The following is a 15,499-nucleotide window of genomic DNA, read 5'->3' as shown; positions in this document are numbered from 1 at the left end:
CTTTACAAATTGGAAAAGATCAAAAAGTATGGTAACAATTAGTAGAAGTGGGAGGAAAGAGGCACATTCACACAATACTAGTGAAAGTATAAATTGGTACAACTCCTATGGAGAGCAATTTGGCAATAACTGTCCAAGTTAAAATATCCTTTTAAAAAATGTAGGAGTCTTAGCAATGGAAACAAAAAAAACTTGGAGAACTTGATTCTACAGATCCACTTGCACATGTACAAAACAGTGGATGTACAAGTGTATTCACTGCTGCACTGTTTCTAATACCACAAGAGTAGAAATAGCCTAAACGTCCATCAACTGAAAATTGGTTAAAGCAAATGCTAGAACATCTAGGTATGTCCATGTAAGAAAAAGGTAACGATGACTGCTCTACAGAGGGGGACTAGGTGGTTGAGGATGAGGGCTGCCAGAGTTACTTTTCACTGCCTATGTTACACTTTCTGAATTTCGAATCAATATATATGACCGATTAAAAATAATTTTCTTTTTTGAGATGGAGTCTGGCTCTGTCGCCCAGGCTGGAGTGCAGTGGCGCGATCTCGGCTCACTGCAACCTCCGCCTCCCAGGTTCAAGCGATTCTCCTGCCTCGGCCTCCCACGCAGCTGGGATTACAGGCACCCACCACCATGCCTAGCTAATTTTTGTATTTTTAGTAGAGATGGGGTTTCACCATGTTGGCCAGGCCAGGCTGGTCTCAAACTCCTGACCTCAGGTGATCCACCCGTCTCAACCTCCCGAAGTGCTGGGATAACAGGCATGAGCCACAGCACCAGGCTTTTTTTTTTTTTTTTTTTTTTTTTTTTTGAGACAGTCTCGCTCTGTTGCCCAGGCTGGAGTGCAGTGGTGTGATCTCGGCTCACTGCAGCCTCAACCTCCTGAGTTCAAGCAATTCTCCTGCCTCAGCTTCCCGAGTAGCTGGGATTACAGGCGCCCACCACCATGCTCAGCTAATTTTTTGTATTTTTAGTAGAGGGAGGTTTCACCATGTTGGCCAGGCTGGTCTGGAACTCCTGACCTCAGGTGATCCACCCACGTCTGTCTCCCAAAGTGCTGGGATTATAAGTGTGAGCCACCGCAAACGGCCTATAATATTTTACAATTGTTTTTAAGTGAGAGAAGGGGATATGCTAGGAGGCATGCCAGCTCCAGAAAGCACATTGCCTAGAATACTATGGTAAGTAAGTAGATTTTACAGAGAGGACAATGAGAAATTAATGAAAGATTTTAAGCAGACAAATAAAAGTCAGATTTGTGCTCCCCAAACCACAGCTACCTTTAGGGATGACAGCTTAACGTTTAATATAGAATTTAAGAGACAAAGATAGGTTATGTGATTTGCCTAAAGTCACTAAGCGAATAAATGGCAAAACCAGCTGGGCGCTGCAGCGCGGGGCTATGATCGCTCCATTGCACTCCAGCCTGGACGACGGAGCGAGACCCCATCTCTAAAAACATATATATATATATATATTTTTTTTTTTTTTTGAGACAGAGTTTCGCTCGTTGCCCAGGCTGGAGTGCAATGGGGCGATCTCGGCTCACCGCAACCTCCGCCTCCCGGTTTCAAGCGATTCTCCTGCCTCAGTCTCCCGAGTAGCTGGGATTACAGGCATGCGCCACCACGCCCAGCTAATTTTGTATTTTTAGTAGAGACGGGGTTTTTCCATGTTGGTCAGGCTGATCTTGAACTTCCGACCTCAGGTGGTCCGCCCGCCTCGGCCTCCCAAAGTGCTGGGATTACAGGCGTCAGCCACCGCACCCAGCCTAAAATAATCATTTTTTAAAAATCACAATCATAAATGGCAAAACCAGGTCTTTTTGCTAATATGATCGAGGTGAAACATCAAGTTAGAAATCCCGTAATTAGCTTTCCGAGTCCTCTAACCTCGCACACTCTATCTCACCGTTGGGAAATACATGGGGGTAACAACCCTGCAAACGCCTGAAAATATGGTTATCTTTAGAATTTACGAAGATAAATGTGATTAGGCACATGTGGAAGAAGTTCAAGAGACTGTAAATGAGGGAAGCCAGGTTTCGCGACTATTAAACCAGGTGGCTTTTTCCTTCAGCATTCCCAGAAGTACGAACGCGACTACAACAGCCGGCACAAATGGGATCATGCTTGAAGTACCTATGGGGCAAAGTAGAAAGAGCAGCAGGAAGCCGCGGGTAAGCAGAGGGGATGCCTGTGTGCTTACACCTAAAGAGAGAAGTAAGCCACCTACTCACACTCGTACTTCCTATTGACTGGCGGATACTTGGCCTTGATCGCCTTCTGTTCTTCAGTCAAATTGTAATCTCTAACATCTTCCTCTTCCTGCGCCATGACTGCAGGATTAGACACTCTACTTCCGCCCTTCATCCACCGGACTTCGGACCGCAGTTACTACTTCCGCTCTAGACTCCGCCCCTTGTCACACACCCTTAAAGGACCACACTCCGTTCTCGGAGTTGGCTGTTGACCTACTTTAGTCCCTACCCTGCCGCTTGGATCACATGTTTAAAAGGCCAAAACCCCATCTTCTGCGCTTCATTCATTACTAGTTCCTTCCAAAGACTAACGAAAAACGTTGAAGGGCACCTTGAATGAAACCCGTCTGGCTCTGACTGGCGAGGTTCTTTTCCCCGCTTCACCCCCAAAATTGATAATTAGACCCGAAGGCATTCTAGATTTTTCATCTCAGTACTCTGAAAGGGTCGTAAGCTTAATAGCCTTCAAGAAAATGGCTGCCCTCTTGCCGCGGGAGTGTGCGGACTAAACCTCTCTCACGTGACCCTGACCGGGCGCAGTCCCGTCAACGCCGGCGCGCGCAATCGCTGGAAGTCGGCTCGGGGAGGCGTTGGGGGAGGGGCGGAGCGCGTGCCTCGGTCCCCGCGGAAAGCTACTCCGCGCGTTTGGATTGGTCGCGAACGCGGCTTCCCCGCCCATCCCGCCATTAGGAGCGCTCCGATTGGCTGATGTTGGCGCGAAGGTGCGCGAGTCAGCCCTCGCGCTGGGGGCGCAGGAAACAATAGAGGCCGCGCGCACTGAGCGAGCTCCTGCAGCCTCCCCGCCCCTCCCGCAACGCTCGACCCCAGGATTCCCCCGGCTCGCCTGCCCGCCATGGCCGACAAGGAAGGTGAGGGTGCCGGGGCCGACCCAGGAGGGCAGCGGGTGCCGGGGCTGAGCCGCGGCCTCGACATGGCCTAACAGTGAGGGCAGGCCCGAGTTTGCCGAGTGCAGTCCCCGGTACTGAAGGCGTGAAGAGGGAACTCCCCGCGGGGCGGGCTAACGGCTCGCCAGTTCCCTGGGACCGATTTCGGTCCCAGCTGGCGAAGCCAGCGGTGGGGCCCCCGGCGAGTGTTTGTTCCTCCTCCTGTCTCCGATATCGGTCTCTCGGCCTCTGTCCCGAGCGTCGGGACACCACTTCCTACCCACAAGGCTCGGAGCTCGGGCCTCCTCGTCGGGCTTGTGAGTTTCTGCGCGCGCGAGCGTGCTCCGAAGGCCTGGCTGGCCCCGTGGCCTGGAACGGGTAACGGAGTGTTTGGCGGGGATGGCCCGAGGAGTTCCGGCGCCGCGAAAGTGGAGAGTGTGGGTGCCTCTGCCGTGGGGATTTAGACAAATCACCTCCATTTCATAGTCAGGATGTAGGAGTCATGCCGGTAGCTTTGCAGAGGATTACCCGGTTTCCGTTTGTTTGCTAACTTAAATTTGTTTTTAAAAAATTTTAGCAGCCTTCGACGACGCAGTGGAAGAACGAGTGATCAACGAGGAATACAAAATATGGAAAAAGAACACCCCTTTTCTTTATGATTTGGTGATGACCCATGCTCTGGAGTGGCCCAGCCTAACTGCCCAGTGGCTTCCAGATGTAACCAGGTGACATGACTCTCCTGAACGTTATGTTGATGTGTCTTCAGTGTAGATTTCTCATATTGATTTTCTGTTTTCCGCTCTTCAGTCACCCGGAGAAGGCATGTGATCAAAACCTCTTGGTGACATTTTTTCTAGGCCACAAAGTAAGGCAAAATAACAAAATGATTTTGTAATTTACCTGACAAGAGAAAACATATTGGCGTTTTTTTCCTCAGATACTGAATTAAATAGCTGTAGCTGATGATACCTGTAATAATAATAGCTGTACTAAATAATAGTACAAAACTTGTCAACTTTCAAAAAGTATTATGGCCAGGAGTAGTGGCTCACACTTGTAATCCGAGCACTTTGGGAGGCCCAGGCAGGAGGCTTACTTGAGGCCAGGAGTTGGAGACCAGCCGTGGGAAGACCCCCATCTCTACCGCCCCCCACACAAAAAAAGAAAAAAGTATTACCATGAGTCGAGTCCTTACAACAAAACTTTTTTTTTTTTTCTTTTTGAGACGGAGTCTCACTCTGTTGTCCAGGCTGGAGTGCAGTGGCTCGAGCTCGCCTCACTGCAACCTCTGCCTCCCAGATTTGAGCGATTCTCCTGCCTAAGCTCTCCCAAGTAGCTGGGATTACAGGCACCTGCCACCACGCCTGGCTAAATTTTTTTGTAGTTTTAGTAGAGACGGGGTTTCACCATGTTGGACAGGCTGGTCTCCAACCCCCTGACCTCTGGTGATCCGCCCGCCTCTGCCTCCCAAAGTGCCGGGATTACAGACGTGAGCCACTGCACGTGGCCTCAACAAAACTTAACTTGAGTTCTCGTAGTATGTCATGGTACCTGCCTTCAAGGAGCACATTGTCTAGTTGAAGTGGCAGATATAAACTAATAATTATAGTTATATATGATGACAGCAGTTGTAGAGAGATAATTAGGGTACCTAGAAAACACCTGAAGGTGGAATGGTTTGGGCATAGTGAGGGCTATAAAGATTAATCCCATGTTTCTTACATGTAGGTAGCTTATCTCTAATAGAGGGGATAAAATATTTGGTTTGCATTTATTGGTGCCGTATGTGGTGCCACATATCGGGGATCCAAATTAGTTATAATTAGCATAAAAGTGGTACAGATAAAATTATCAGAGGAAGGAAAATTTGCCTCAATTTGCCTCATTTCTTAGGAAGAAATGACAATGCAAAAAACAGAGGAAGGTAAATTTAGATGATATTAACATAGTTTTAACAAGACCATTGTGCCATTTGGAATAATGGATTTTCTGTTACAAAACTACTTAAGTTTTCTGAATAACATTCAAAAGCGATTGTGTGCTAAGTAAATTCCTTCAAAACTTGGATCTTTACAAGTCAAGATAATTGCAAAATGTTATTAGACTATGATGTAGCTCAACAAATAATAGAAATTTGGCAGAAATTATACTAGTAACTTAAGAATGAGGCTGCTACCTTTACAGTGGCATAAGGAAAAATAGGGAAATGTGTCCTAGGGATGTTACAAAAACCATAGTAAAAACCTAGAAATTGAGAGTTAGAAGCTGCTTTTTTTTTTGAGACGGATTCTTGCTCCGTCGCCCAGGAGGGAGTGCAGTCACGTGATCTCCGCTGACTGCAAGCCCCGCCTCCCGGGTTCACGCCATTTTCCTGCCTCAGCTTCCCAAGTAGCTGGGACTACAGGCGCCGGCCACCACGCCTGGCTAATTTTTTGTGTTTTTAGTAGAGCCGGGATTTCACCGTGTTAGTCAGGATGGTCTCAATCTCCTGACCTCGTGATCCACCCGGCTCGGCCTTCCAAAGTGCTGGGATTACAGACGTGAGCCACCGCGCCCGGCCTAGAAGCTTCTTTATCGTGACCAGGAGTTCCCACATGCAATTGATCATCAGAATTGCTTGGGGAATTCAGGATAATTGGAATCATTTCTGTCAAGAGTTTTCAGTGGTAATTCAAGCCATTTAAGAACTTGTGGGCTGAGCATGGTGGCTTACACGTGTAATCCCAGCACTTTGGGAGGCTGAGGCAGGCAGATTGCTTGATGCCAGGAGTTCAAGACCAGCCTGGGCAACATGGTGAAAAAACCCTGTCTCTACTAAAATTACAAATACTATCCGGGCATGGTGGTGCGTACCTGTAGTCCCAGCTCCTCGGTGGGGGCTGAGGCAGGAGGATCACCTGAGCCTTGGGAGGGCAAGGCTGCATTGAGCTGTGATCCTGCTACTGCACTCCAGCCTAAGCTAGGGAGTGCCACCCTGTCTCAAAGAAAAAGAACTTGTGGCAGAGTACTTAATGAGAAGTGTACTGGAATGGTGATTCCACATTTACTATAATCATATGCTAAATTGTGCTTATTGGATTAGTGGATCACAAATATTGGCCACCCCATACCTACTAAACATTCTAGAACCCCTACTTTTCAGAAACTTCCCAAGTAATATAATAGAATGACTAGCTAGGTTTCAAAAGCAAGAATTAAAGACTTAATTCCCCAAGGCTGAAATCTGTACTGTCATCTTAGTAGTTTTCTGCATTAGCAAATCTAGATAAATAATGTGAGAATTTTTTTGTTGTTGTTGTTGTTTTGAGACGGAGGGTGGAGTTTCACTCGTTACTCATACTGGAGTGCAGTGGCATGATCTCAGCTCACTGCAATCTCCGCCTCCTGGGTTCAAGCGATTCTCCTGCCGCAGCCTCCCAAGTAGCTGGGATATACAGGCACCCGCCACCACGTCCAGCTAATTTTTTGTATTTTTAGTAGAGATGGGGTTTCACCATGTTGTCCAAGCTGGTCTCGAACTCCTGACCTCGGGTAATCCACCTGCTTCGGCCTCCCAAAGTGCTGGGATTACAGGCATGAGCCAGTGCACCTGGCTGAAAATTGTTTTTGAGACAGGATCTTGCTCTATTGCCCAGACTGGGTTGCAGTGGCACGGAGTTCCCTGCAGCCTTGACCTCCTGGGCCAAGGGATCCTCCTGCCTCAGCCTCTGGAATAGTTGGGACTACAGGCACACGCTACCACACCTGGCTAATTTTTGAAAAACTTTTTTGCTATGCTGTCCAGACTGTTCTTTAACTTCTGGGCTCCAGTGATCCTCCCACTTTGGCCTCCCAAAGTGCTGGGATTACAGACATGAGCCACCGTGCCTGGCCCTGTTTTTGTTTTTTAAGATGAGGATTACTTACAAGCAAGCAGCCCTGATGCAGTGTTTACTTTTGTGTGTGTTCTTTTTCTGGTGTTTACTCAGATCCATCTCCCCCCTTTAAAAAGAAAGAAAAACCACAATTGTAGTTCTGTAACACTGTCCTCTCCTTCATTCTTTTTCTGGTTCTTGTCTAACCTTCTACATACAGGTAACTCCAATTTTCTGTTCATATCCCTCTTTTCATTTCTCTTCAGTGTAAGGTAGAAGCTCTCAAAGCTTTGCCTGTGACATCTGTGCAGAAGAATTCCTATTGATATCTTTAGACCTAACTTCTCCAGAGCTTTTCCTGATTTTTCTTCTGCCTGCCGGTGTCTTTCCTGGTATATCTTACTGGCTTCCCCAGTTTGACATGTTGTAAATGGAATTATTCCTTACGTGAAGGCCTTACCCCAACTTTCTCTCCTGTTGTTCCTCTTTTCATCATAATTGGCTTTGGTTTGACATTTTCTCTTTCTCCATTTTATAGGCAGTCAATTTATAAACCCCAATGAATTCTGGTTGTGTAGCATCTTTCCCATCTAGACCAGGGGTTCTCAAAATTTTATATGCATCATAATCAGCTGGAGATACTGTGAAACAGTTGGTTGTTGCCCCACCTTAAAGAGTTTCTGATTCAATGGGTCTGGAGGAGATGTGAGAATTTGCATTTCTAACAAGTTCCCAGATGATGTGGATGCCCTTGACCCAGTATGGAGTACAGAATGCCTTAAGACGGTATTCAGGACACTAAATAAAGTCAGTTTTAATCGGCCTTCTCTCCCACTGGGCTTTCCCATATCAGAAGTCAGATTTGGACTTCAGCATACTTGTTACTTAGTAGCTGTGTGATCTTAGGCAAATTGTTTAATTTTCTTTCTTTTATTTTTTTTTTTCTTTTTTGAGACAGGAAGTAGTCTTTCTCTGTCACCCAGGCTGGAGTGCAGTGGCAGGATCTCTGCTCACTGCAACCTCCGCCTTTCGGGTTCAAGCGATTCTTGTGCCTCAGCCTCCCAAGTAGCTGGGATTAGCCAGCCACCGGTTTTTTTTGTTTTGTTTGTTTGTTTTTTGAGACAGAGTCTCGCTCTTTCGCCCAGGCTGGAGTGCAGTGGCGCCATCTTGGCTCACTGCAACCTCTGACTTCTGGGTTCAAGCAGTTCTCCTGTCGCAGCCTCCTGAGTAGCTGGGACTACAGGCACTGCCACCACACCTGGCTAATTTTTGTATTTTTAGTAGAGACGGGGTTTCACCATGTTGGTCAGGCTGGTCTCCAATTCCTGACCTCAGGTGATCCACCCTCTTCGGCCTCCCAAAGTGCTGGGATTACAGGCATGAGCCACCATGCCTGGCTCAGCTGCAGGTTTTTTGAGGTCAGGAATCATGTCTTAATCATCTTTGTACTTCCATCGCGTTTGGAGCAATGTGTCCATTGATTAGGCAGTTAGTAAATGTTTGAAAAGTTGGTTTATTTTATGTTATTTCCTCTTCTTTCCCTTTTTTCATTCTTTTCAATTTCTTTGCACCCTTCCCCCTTCTTTCCTTTTTAATGAAAGTTTTAGTAAACAAAATTATTAGCATACCCAACAATGGTTTGCTTTCCCTCCAACCTGTTGGTAGTGAGTGAGTAGTTAATTCACATTTTATTCCATTAAACGTTTTACTTTTTCTCCAGAGTAATTAAGTGGAAAATATGGCTCTTGGCCAGGCACGGTGGCTCTTGCCTGTAATCTCTGCACGTTGGGAGGCTGAGGTGGGTGGATAATTTGAGGCCAGGGGTTCGAGACCAGCTTGGCCAACATGGTGAAATCCCGTGTGTACTAAAAGTACAAAAATTAGCCAGGCATGGTGGCAGGTTCTTGTAGTCCCAGCTTCTCGGGAGGCTGAGGCATGAGAATCGCTTGAATCTGAGAGCCAGAAGTTGCAGTGAGCCAAGATCGCACCACTCCATTCTAGCCTGGGCGAAAGAGTGAGACTCTATTTATAAAAAAGAAAGAAAGAAAGAAAAGACCCTTAATGACTTTTTCCCCCTCTCTTAAAACCTGGTTGTAATAGTGACTTTTACATATATGCATATTGTTGACTTCACCGTCTCCTAATGTTACTAATTTGAATGGTGACTATATATTGCCATTACAGACCAGAAGGGAAAGATTTCAGCATTCATCGACTTGTCCTGGGGACACACACATCGGATGAACAAAACCATCTTGTTATAGCCAGTGTGCAGCTCCCTAATGATGATGCTCAGTTTGATGCGTCACACTACGACAGTGAGAAAGGAGGTAGGAATCTTAAAGGTGAAAGAAGTAAAGATGTGTGGGTCATATCTTTTATGTCTTTGAATTATAACAGTTATGTGCACTTTGATAAAGTAAACTCTGACTTTAGAAACAATATTTAAGGTTGAGGGAAAGCCTGAGTTTGCAGTGGTAGGTATTTATATTAGAGTTGTAGGTATCAAGAAATACTTAACACATCCTTGGTTCTGTACCTTCACAATAAACTTTTCTCAGCTGGTGCTGGTGGGGAGGATTTCTGCAATTGAAAGCAGCAAAAATATATATTATTGCTGTACATTCTTGATTTTTAATTTTTTTACTCAGAGTCTCGCTCTATTGCCTAGGTTGGAGTGCAGTGGCACGATCTTCTCTCACTGCAACCTCCGCCTCCCGGGTTCATGCGATTCTTCTGCCTCATCCTCCTGAGTAGCTGGGATTACAGGCACCCGCCACCACGCCTAGTTAATTTTTGTATTTTTAGTGGAGACAGGGTTTCACCAAGTTGGCCAGGCTGGTCTTGAACTCCTGACCTCAGGTGATCCACCCACCTCAGCCTCTCAGAGTGCTGGAATTACAGGTGTGAGCCACCGCATCCATCCATATTGCTATACATTCTTAACATGGGAGATAACTACCCCTAAGGAGGTGAAAATTGGTTTGTGTATGTGAGTAGGTGTAAATAATGTTACTGGTTGATTGTTTAAAGCACAGATATGCACAGAGTACATAGGATATCTATGGTATTAAAATTTCATGGGACTGGTGGGGAGGGGACAGTTCTTAAAAGAGTTCTTAGAGGAGCAATAGTTTAAAAAAAAAAAAAAAGGTTGAGAAACACTAACTTAAATTACCCTTTCTAGGTTTAAAGTGGTAGAAATGACTTAACCATGGCACTCTCTATATGTATAGAAACTAAGTTCCAATGAGTTGTTTAATTATATCCTGTTTTTAGGCCATAACCTAAGGGTTTAACTGCTCATGAAATGCTTACGCTTTCCTTTTTTTTTTGGAGATGGAGTCTCCCTCTGCCGCCCAGGCTGGAATGCAGTGGCACTATCTCGGTTCACTGCAACCTCCACCTCCCAGGTTCAAGCGATTCTCCTGCCTCCGCCTCCCAAGTAGCTGGGACTACAGGCATGCACCACCACGCCTGGCTAATTTTTTGTATTTTTAGTAGAGACAGGGTTTCATCATGTTGGTCAGGCTGGTCTCGAACTCCTGACCTCAAATGATCCTCCTGCCTTTTGTTCTTGTTGTTACTGAGGCACAAATACTCTGATTGGTAGTGTGATAAATTGTAAAACTACATATATGTGTGTGTATATATTTATATTGTGTGTGTGTGTAAAATTATGTGTATAATTTTACACAATATAAATATGTTATATTTATGTATAAAATAACATACTTATATATGTATGTATATGTAAAACTACATATGTGTATATATTGTGTGTGTAAAATATATAATATATAATTATATAATTTTACATAATATAAATATTATATTTATATATAAATATATAAATTATATATGTAAAACCACGTGTGTGTATATTTATGTTGTGTGTAAAATTATATATAATTTATATATGCATATAAAATACATACAAATTTTATGTATAAAATATATATAATTTTACACACACACACAAAATATAAATGTATACACACACATATATGTAGTTTTACATATATATATAATTTTACACACAATGTAAAAAACACACCCCTTCTCCCATATAATAAACTTTGCCCCAGCCAGGTGCGGTGACTCACGCCTATAATCCCAGCACTTTGAGAGGCTGAGACCAGTGGATCACTTGAGGTCAGGAGTTCAAGACCAGCCTGGCCAACATAGTGAAACCCTGTCTCTACTAAAAATACAAAATTAGCCATGCACGGTGGCACGCACCTGTAATCCCAGCTACTCAGGAGGCTGAGGCAAGAGCATCACTTGAACCCAGGAGGCAGAGATTGCAGTGAGCTGAGATCTCACCATTGCACTCCAGCCTGGGCAAAAAAAAAAAAAGGGAAACTCTGTCTCAAAAACAAAACAAAAGAAAAACCTTTCCCCTGGATATCACTTAAATGGATGTATTGTGATGTATTGTTTTCTGAAGGATTTATCCTGTGTATTGGATCACTCATTCAACAAATATGTTGAGTAGTTTTGTATGCCAGGTATAGAATATGCAATATAGGTTCATAATTTGCTTTTGTGGCCTGATATATCTGGGGCATGTATCTGTGTTAGTAGATAGAGACCTGCTTCCTTTTGATGGCTGTATGGTAGACCATAATTAACTATTCCTTATTAATGGACATTTAGATGGTTTCTAATTTTTTTACTTCAAAAGCATAGTTTTGCTATAGAAATGCTTTCTAAGTAGAATGTTGTATCAAAAGGCAGGACCGTTTTTTAATATAATTGATACTGCTAAATTGCACTCCAAAAAAAGATTTGAAGTCCCACAACAGCATATGTATTTATGTCTGTTTCTCCATGCCTTTGCCAACACTGGACTCAGTAGAGTTCATTCTCAAGTTTACATTGCTTTTTTTATTTGTGATGTTGAGCTTACATCTCCTGCTTATTTATGTTTTTTGCCCATATTTCCTTTTGAGTTAACTCTTCATATAAGGTAAATTACACCCTCTCCACCCAATAAATAGGTGCAGAGCATTTTCTTGTTTAACTTAAAATCTTAAGTCCTGTTATTGGTTAGAAGCTGTAAATTGCTTTTTTAATGGAGCCTTGCTCTGTCACCCAGACTGGAGTGCACTGGCATAATCTTAGCTGACTGCAGCCTCCTTATGGGCTCAAATGATCCTCCCATCTATGCCTCCCAAGTAGCTCTGGCTACAGACATACACCACCATACCTGGATTTTTATTTTATTTATTTATTTATTTATTTTATTTTATTTTTTTTGAGTCAGAGTCTGGCTCTGTCGCTCAGGCTGTAGTGCAGTGGCGCAATCTCTGCTCACTGCAACCTCCGTCTCCCGGGTTCAAGCTATTCTGCCTCAGCCTCCCAAGTAGCTGGGATTACAGGTGCCCGCCACCACACCCAGATAATTTAATTTTTTTTTTTTTTTTTTTTTTTTTTTTTAAGAGATGGCATGTCACTATGTTGCTCAGGCTGATCTGGAACTCTGGCCTCAATTTTCCTACCTCAGACCTACCCATTCAATGATTTCATAAAGTATGTGTTCATCTATTGTTGTCTTCTGGGACTTTAATGTTTAGGCCATTAAAACTTTTGTTGTTCTGATATTTGGTATGGAATCAGAATCCAGCCTTTTTTCCCTAAATGATTGAGTTTTTGTTGTTATTTTGAGGCGGAGTCTTGCTTTGTCACCCAGGCTGGAGTGCAGTCACACAATCTCGGCTTATTGTAACCTCTGCCTCCTGGGCTCAAGCAGTCCTCCTGCCTCAGCGTCCTGAGTAGCTGGGATTGCAGGCATGCGCCACCATGCCCAGCTGATTTCCATTGTATTTTTTGTAGAGAGTAGGTCTCACCACGTTGCCCAGGCTGGTCTGAAAACTCCTGGGCTCTTGCAGTTCGTCCACTTTGGCTTCCCAAAGTTTGGGCTTATAGGCATGAGCCACTATACTCAGCCAAAAAAAATTTTTTGTTCAGTCAACCATTGATGGACACTTGGGTTGATTTCCGTATCTTTGCTATTGTGAATAATGCTACACTGAACATACAAGTGCACGTGTCTTTTTTGTAGAACAATTTCTTTTCTTTTGGGTATATACCCAGTAATGGGATTGCTGAGTTGAATGGTAGTTCTATTTTTAGTTCTGTTTTTTTTTTTTTTTTTTGAGATGGAGTTTCACTGTTGTTGCTGGAGTAAAGTGGCGCTATCTCAACTCACTGCACTCTCCGCCTCCCAGGTTCAAGCAGTTCTTCTGCCTCAGCTTCCCGAGTATCTGGGATTACAGGCATGTGCCACCATGCCCAGCTAATTTTGTATTTTTAGTAGAGTTGGGGTTTCTCCATGTTGGTCTGGCTGGTCTTGAACTCCCAACCTTAGGTGATCCACCTGCGTCAGCCTCCCAAAGTGCTGGGATTACAGGCGTGACCACCATGCCTGGCCCTATTTTTAGTTCTTTGAGAAATCTCCACAGACTGCTTTTCACAGTTGTTGAACTAATTTGCATTCCCACCAGCAGTGTCTAAGTGTTCCCTTTTCTCTGCAGCCTCACCATGTTGTTTTTCAACTTTTTAATAATAGCCATTCTGACTAGTGTGAGAGGCATCTATCTGTTTTGATTTGCATTTCTCTGATGATTGGTGGTGTTGATCTTTTTTTTTTTTTCACATTCGTTGTCCGCTTATATGTCTTTTGAGAAGTTTCTGTTCATGTCCTTTGCCCACTTTTTTTTGTTTGTTTGTTTTGTTTTGTTTTTTGAGACAGTCTTATTCTATCACCAGGCTGGAGTGCAGTGTGGCAATCTCGGCTCACTGCACCTTCCACCTCTTAGGTTCAAGCGATTCTCCTGCCTCAGCCTCCCGAGTAGCTGGGACTACAGGTCCGTGCCACCACACCCAGCTAATTTTTGTGTTTTTAGTAGAGATGAGGTTTTTTACCATGTTGGCCAGGATGATCTCCATCTCCTGACATTGCGATCTGCCAGCCTTGGCCTCCCAGAGTGCTGGGGTTACAGGCTTGAGCCACCACGCCTGGGTTTTTTTGTTTTTTTGGTTTTTTTGTTTGTTTGTTTGTTTGTTTAACAAACAGTCTCTCTCTGTCGTCCAGGCTGAGTGCAGTGGTGTGATCTCACTGCAACCTCTGCCTCCTGGGTTCAAGTGGATCTCCTACCTCAGCCTCCTGAGTAGCTGGGATTACAGGTACCCGCCACCACACCAGCTAATTTTTGTTGTTTTTGCTGTTGTTGTTTTTTGAGACAGAATTTCAGTCTTGTTGCCCAGGCTGGAGTGTAATGGTGCAATCTCGGCTCACTGCAACCTCCACCTCCCAGGTTCAAGCGATTCTCCTGTCTCAGCCTCCCGAGTAGCTGGGATTACAGGCGTGCACCACCACGCCCGGCTAATTTTGTATTTTTTGTAGAGACGGGGTTTCACTATGTTGGCCAGGTTGGTCTCGAACTCCTGACCTCGTGATCCACCTGCCTCAGCCTCCCAAAGTGCTGGGATTATAGGCGTGAGCCACCATGCCCAGCCTAGTTTTGTTTTTTAAGGAAGTGATATCTCAGCCCAGGCACAGTGGCTGGTAACTGTAATTCCAGCACTTTGGGAGGCCGAGGCTTATGGATCATGAGGTCAGGAGTTCAAGACCAGCCTGGCCAACATGGTGAAACCCCATCTCTACTAAAAATACAAAAAATTAGCTGGGCGTGGTGGTGTGCGCCTGTAGTCCCAGCTACTTGGAAGGCTGAGGCAGTAGAATCGCTTGAACCCAGGAGGCGGAGGTTGCAGTGAGCCGAGATCGTGCTACTACTGTGCTCCAGCCTGGGTGACGAGCAAGACTCGTCTCAAAAAACATAAAAATAAATAAAAAAGTGATGTCTCTAGTCTTTAGTCCAAATTTATAATAAATTATATATTTTACTCAAGCTGGTAGATTTTTAGTTGTAAGGTTCATGGGCTCAAAAAAGTGGCTCAGTGGTAAAAATCACTATGGTGGTTACCTTGTTTGAGGATATAGTATTGACTGGGAAGACACAGTTCGTACCTTCTGGTAAGATGGCAGTGTTTTATATTTTGACCTGGTGCATACATATGTAAAAATTCATCAAGCTACGATGATTTGTGCACCTTTACTATATCATGTTATACCTCACGTTTGTTTTAATAGTATTTATATGGAGAGAAGCCAACAAAATAGGAAGGCAAGTTGATACCTCAGCCTTTCTTTTCTACTTCAGATTGGCCTTTTGACATAACAGCTTCAACACCTATTTATTTATTTTGTATTACTATATATGTATTTTTTCAGACAGGGTCTTGCTCTGTTGCCCAGGCTGGAGTGCAGTGGTGTGATCACAGCTTACTGCAGCCTCAGCCTCCCAAGCAGCTAGGACTATAGGCATGTGCCACCACAGTCAGCCCCTGAATTTTTTTTTTTTTTTTTTTTTTTTTGAGACAGTCTCGCTCTATCGCCCGGGCTGGAGTGTAGTGGCATGATCTCC

At 44.4% G+C, this 15,499-nt stretch overlaps 2 protein-coding genes across 8 annotated transcripts in view; one reads left to right on the top strand and one right to left on the bottom strand.

Annotated features, from left to right (window-relative positions):
• The window catches only part of ZBTB8OS (zinc finger and BTB domain containing 8 opposite strand), a 31,167-nt gene extending 28,309 nt beyond the window's left edge, over window positions 1–2,858 (bottom strand). For 2 of the 7 annotated variants that reach the window (XM_063666357.1, XM_063666359.1), the window contains exon 1: window positions 2,601–2,721. Coding sequence is in view for 5 of the 7 variants with exons in the window: in XM_054464516.1 (XP_054320491.1) it covers window positions 2,245–2,381 (137 nt within the window). In the remaining 2 variants the exon portion in view is untranslated. Of the gene's footprint in view, window positions 1–2,244 lie in introns of all 7 variants that reach the window. The other 5 variants (XM_054464479.2, XM_063666356.1, XM_054464510.2 and 2 more) reach the window with 5 other exon arrangements.
• A 135-nt stretch (window positions 2,859–2,993) lies between these two features.
• The window catches only part of RBBP4 (RB binding protein 4, chromatin remodeling factor), a 29,407-nt gene continuing 16,901 nt past the window's right edge, over window positions 2,994–15,499 (top strand). Inside the window, exons 1-3 of the mRNA XM_054464458.2 lie at window positions 2,994–3,138; window positions 3,731–3,878; window positions 9,192–9,337. Coding sequence (XP_054320433.1) covers window positions 3,123–3,138; window positions 3,731–3,878; window positions 9,192–9,337 — 310 coding nt within the window. The 5' untranslated portion in view covers window positions 2,994–3,122. The remainder of the gene's footprint in view (window positions 3,139–3,730; window positions 3,879–9,191; window positions 9,338–15,499) is intronic.

Source organism: Pongo pygmaeus, chromosome 1 (genome assembly GCF_028885625.2).
Source record: "Pongo pygmaeus isolate AG05252 chromosome 1, NHGRI_mPonPyg2-v2.0_pri, whole genome shotgun sequence".
NCBI lineage: Eukaryota > Metazoa > Chordata > Mammalia > Primates > Hominidae > Pongo > Pongo pygmaeus.
Note: the sequence above shows the minus strand (reverse complement) of the source record. Positions and strands in the feature narration are given on the sequence as shown.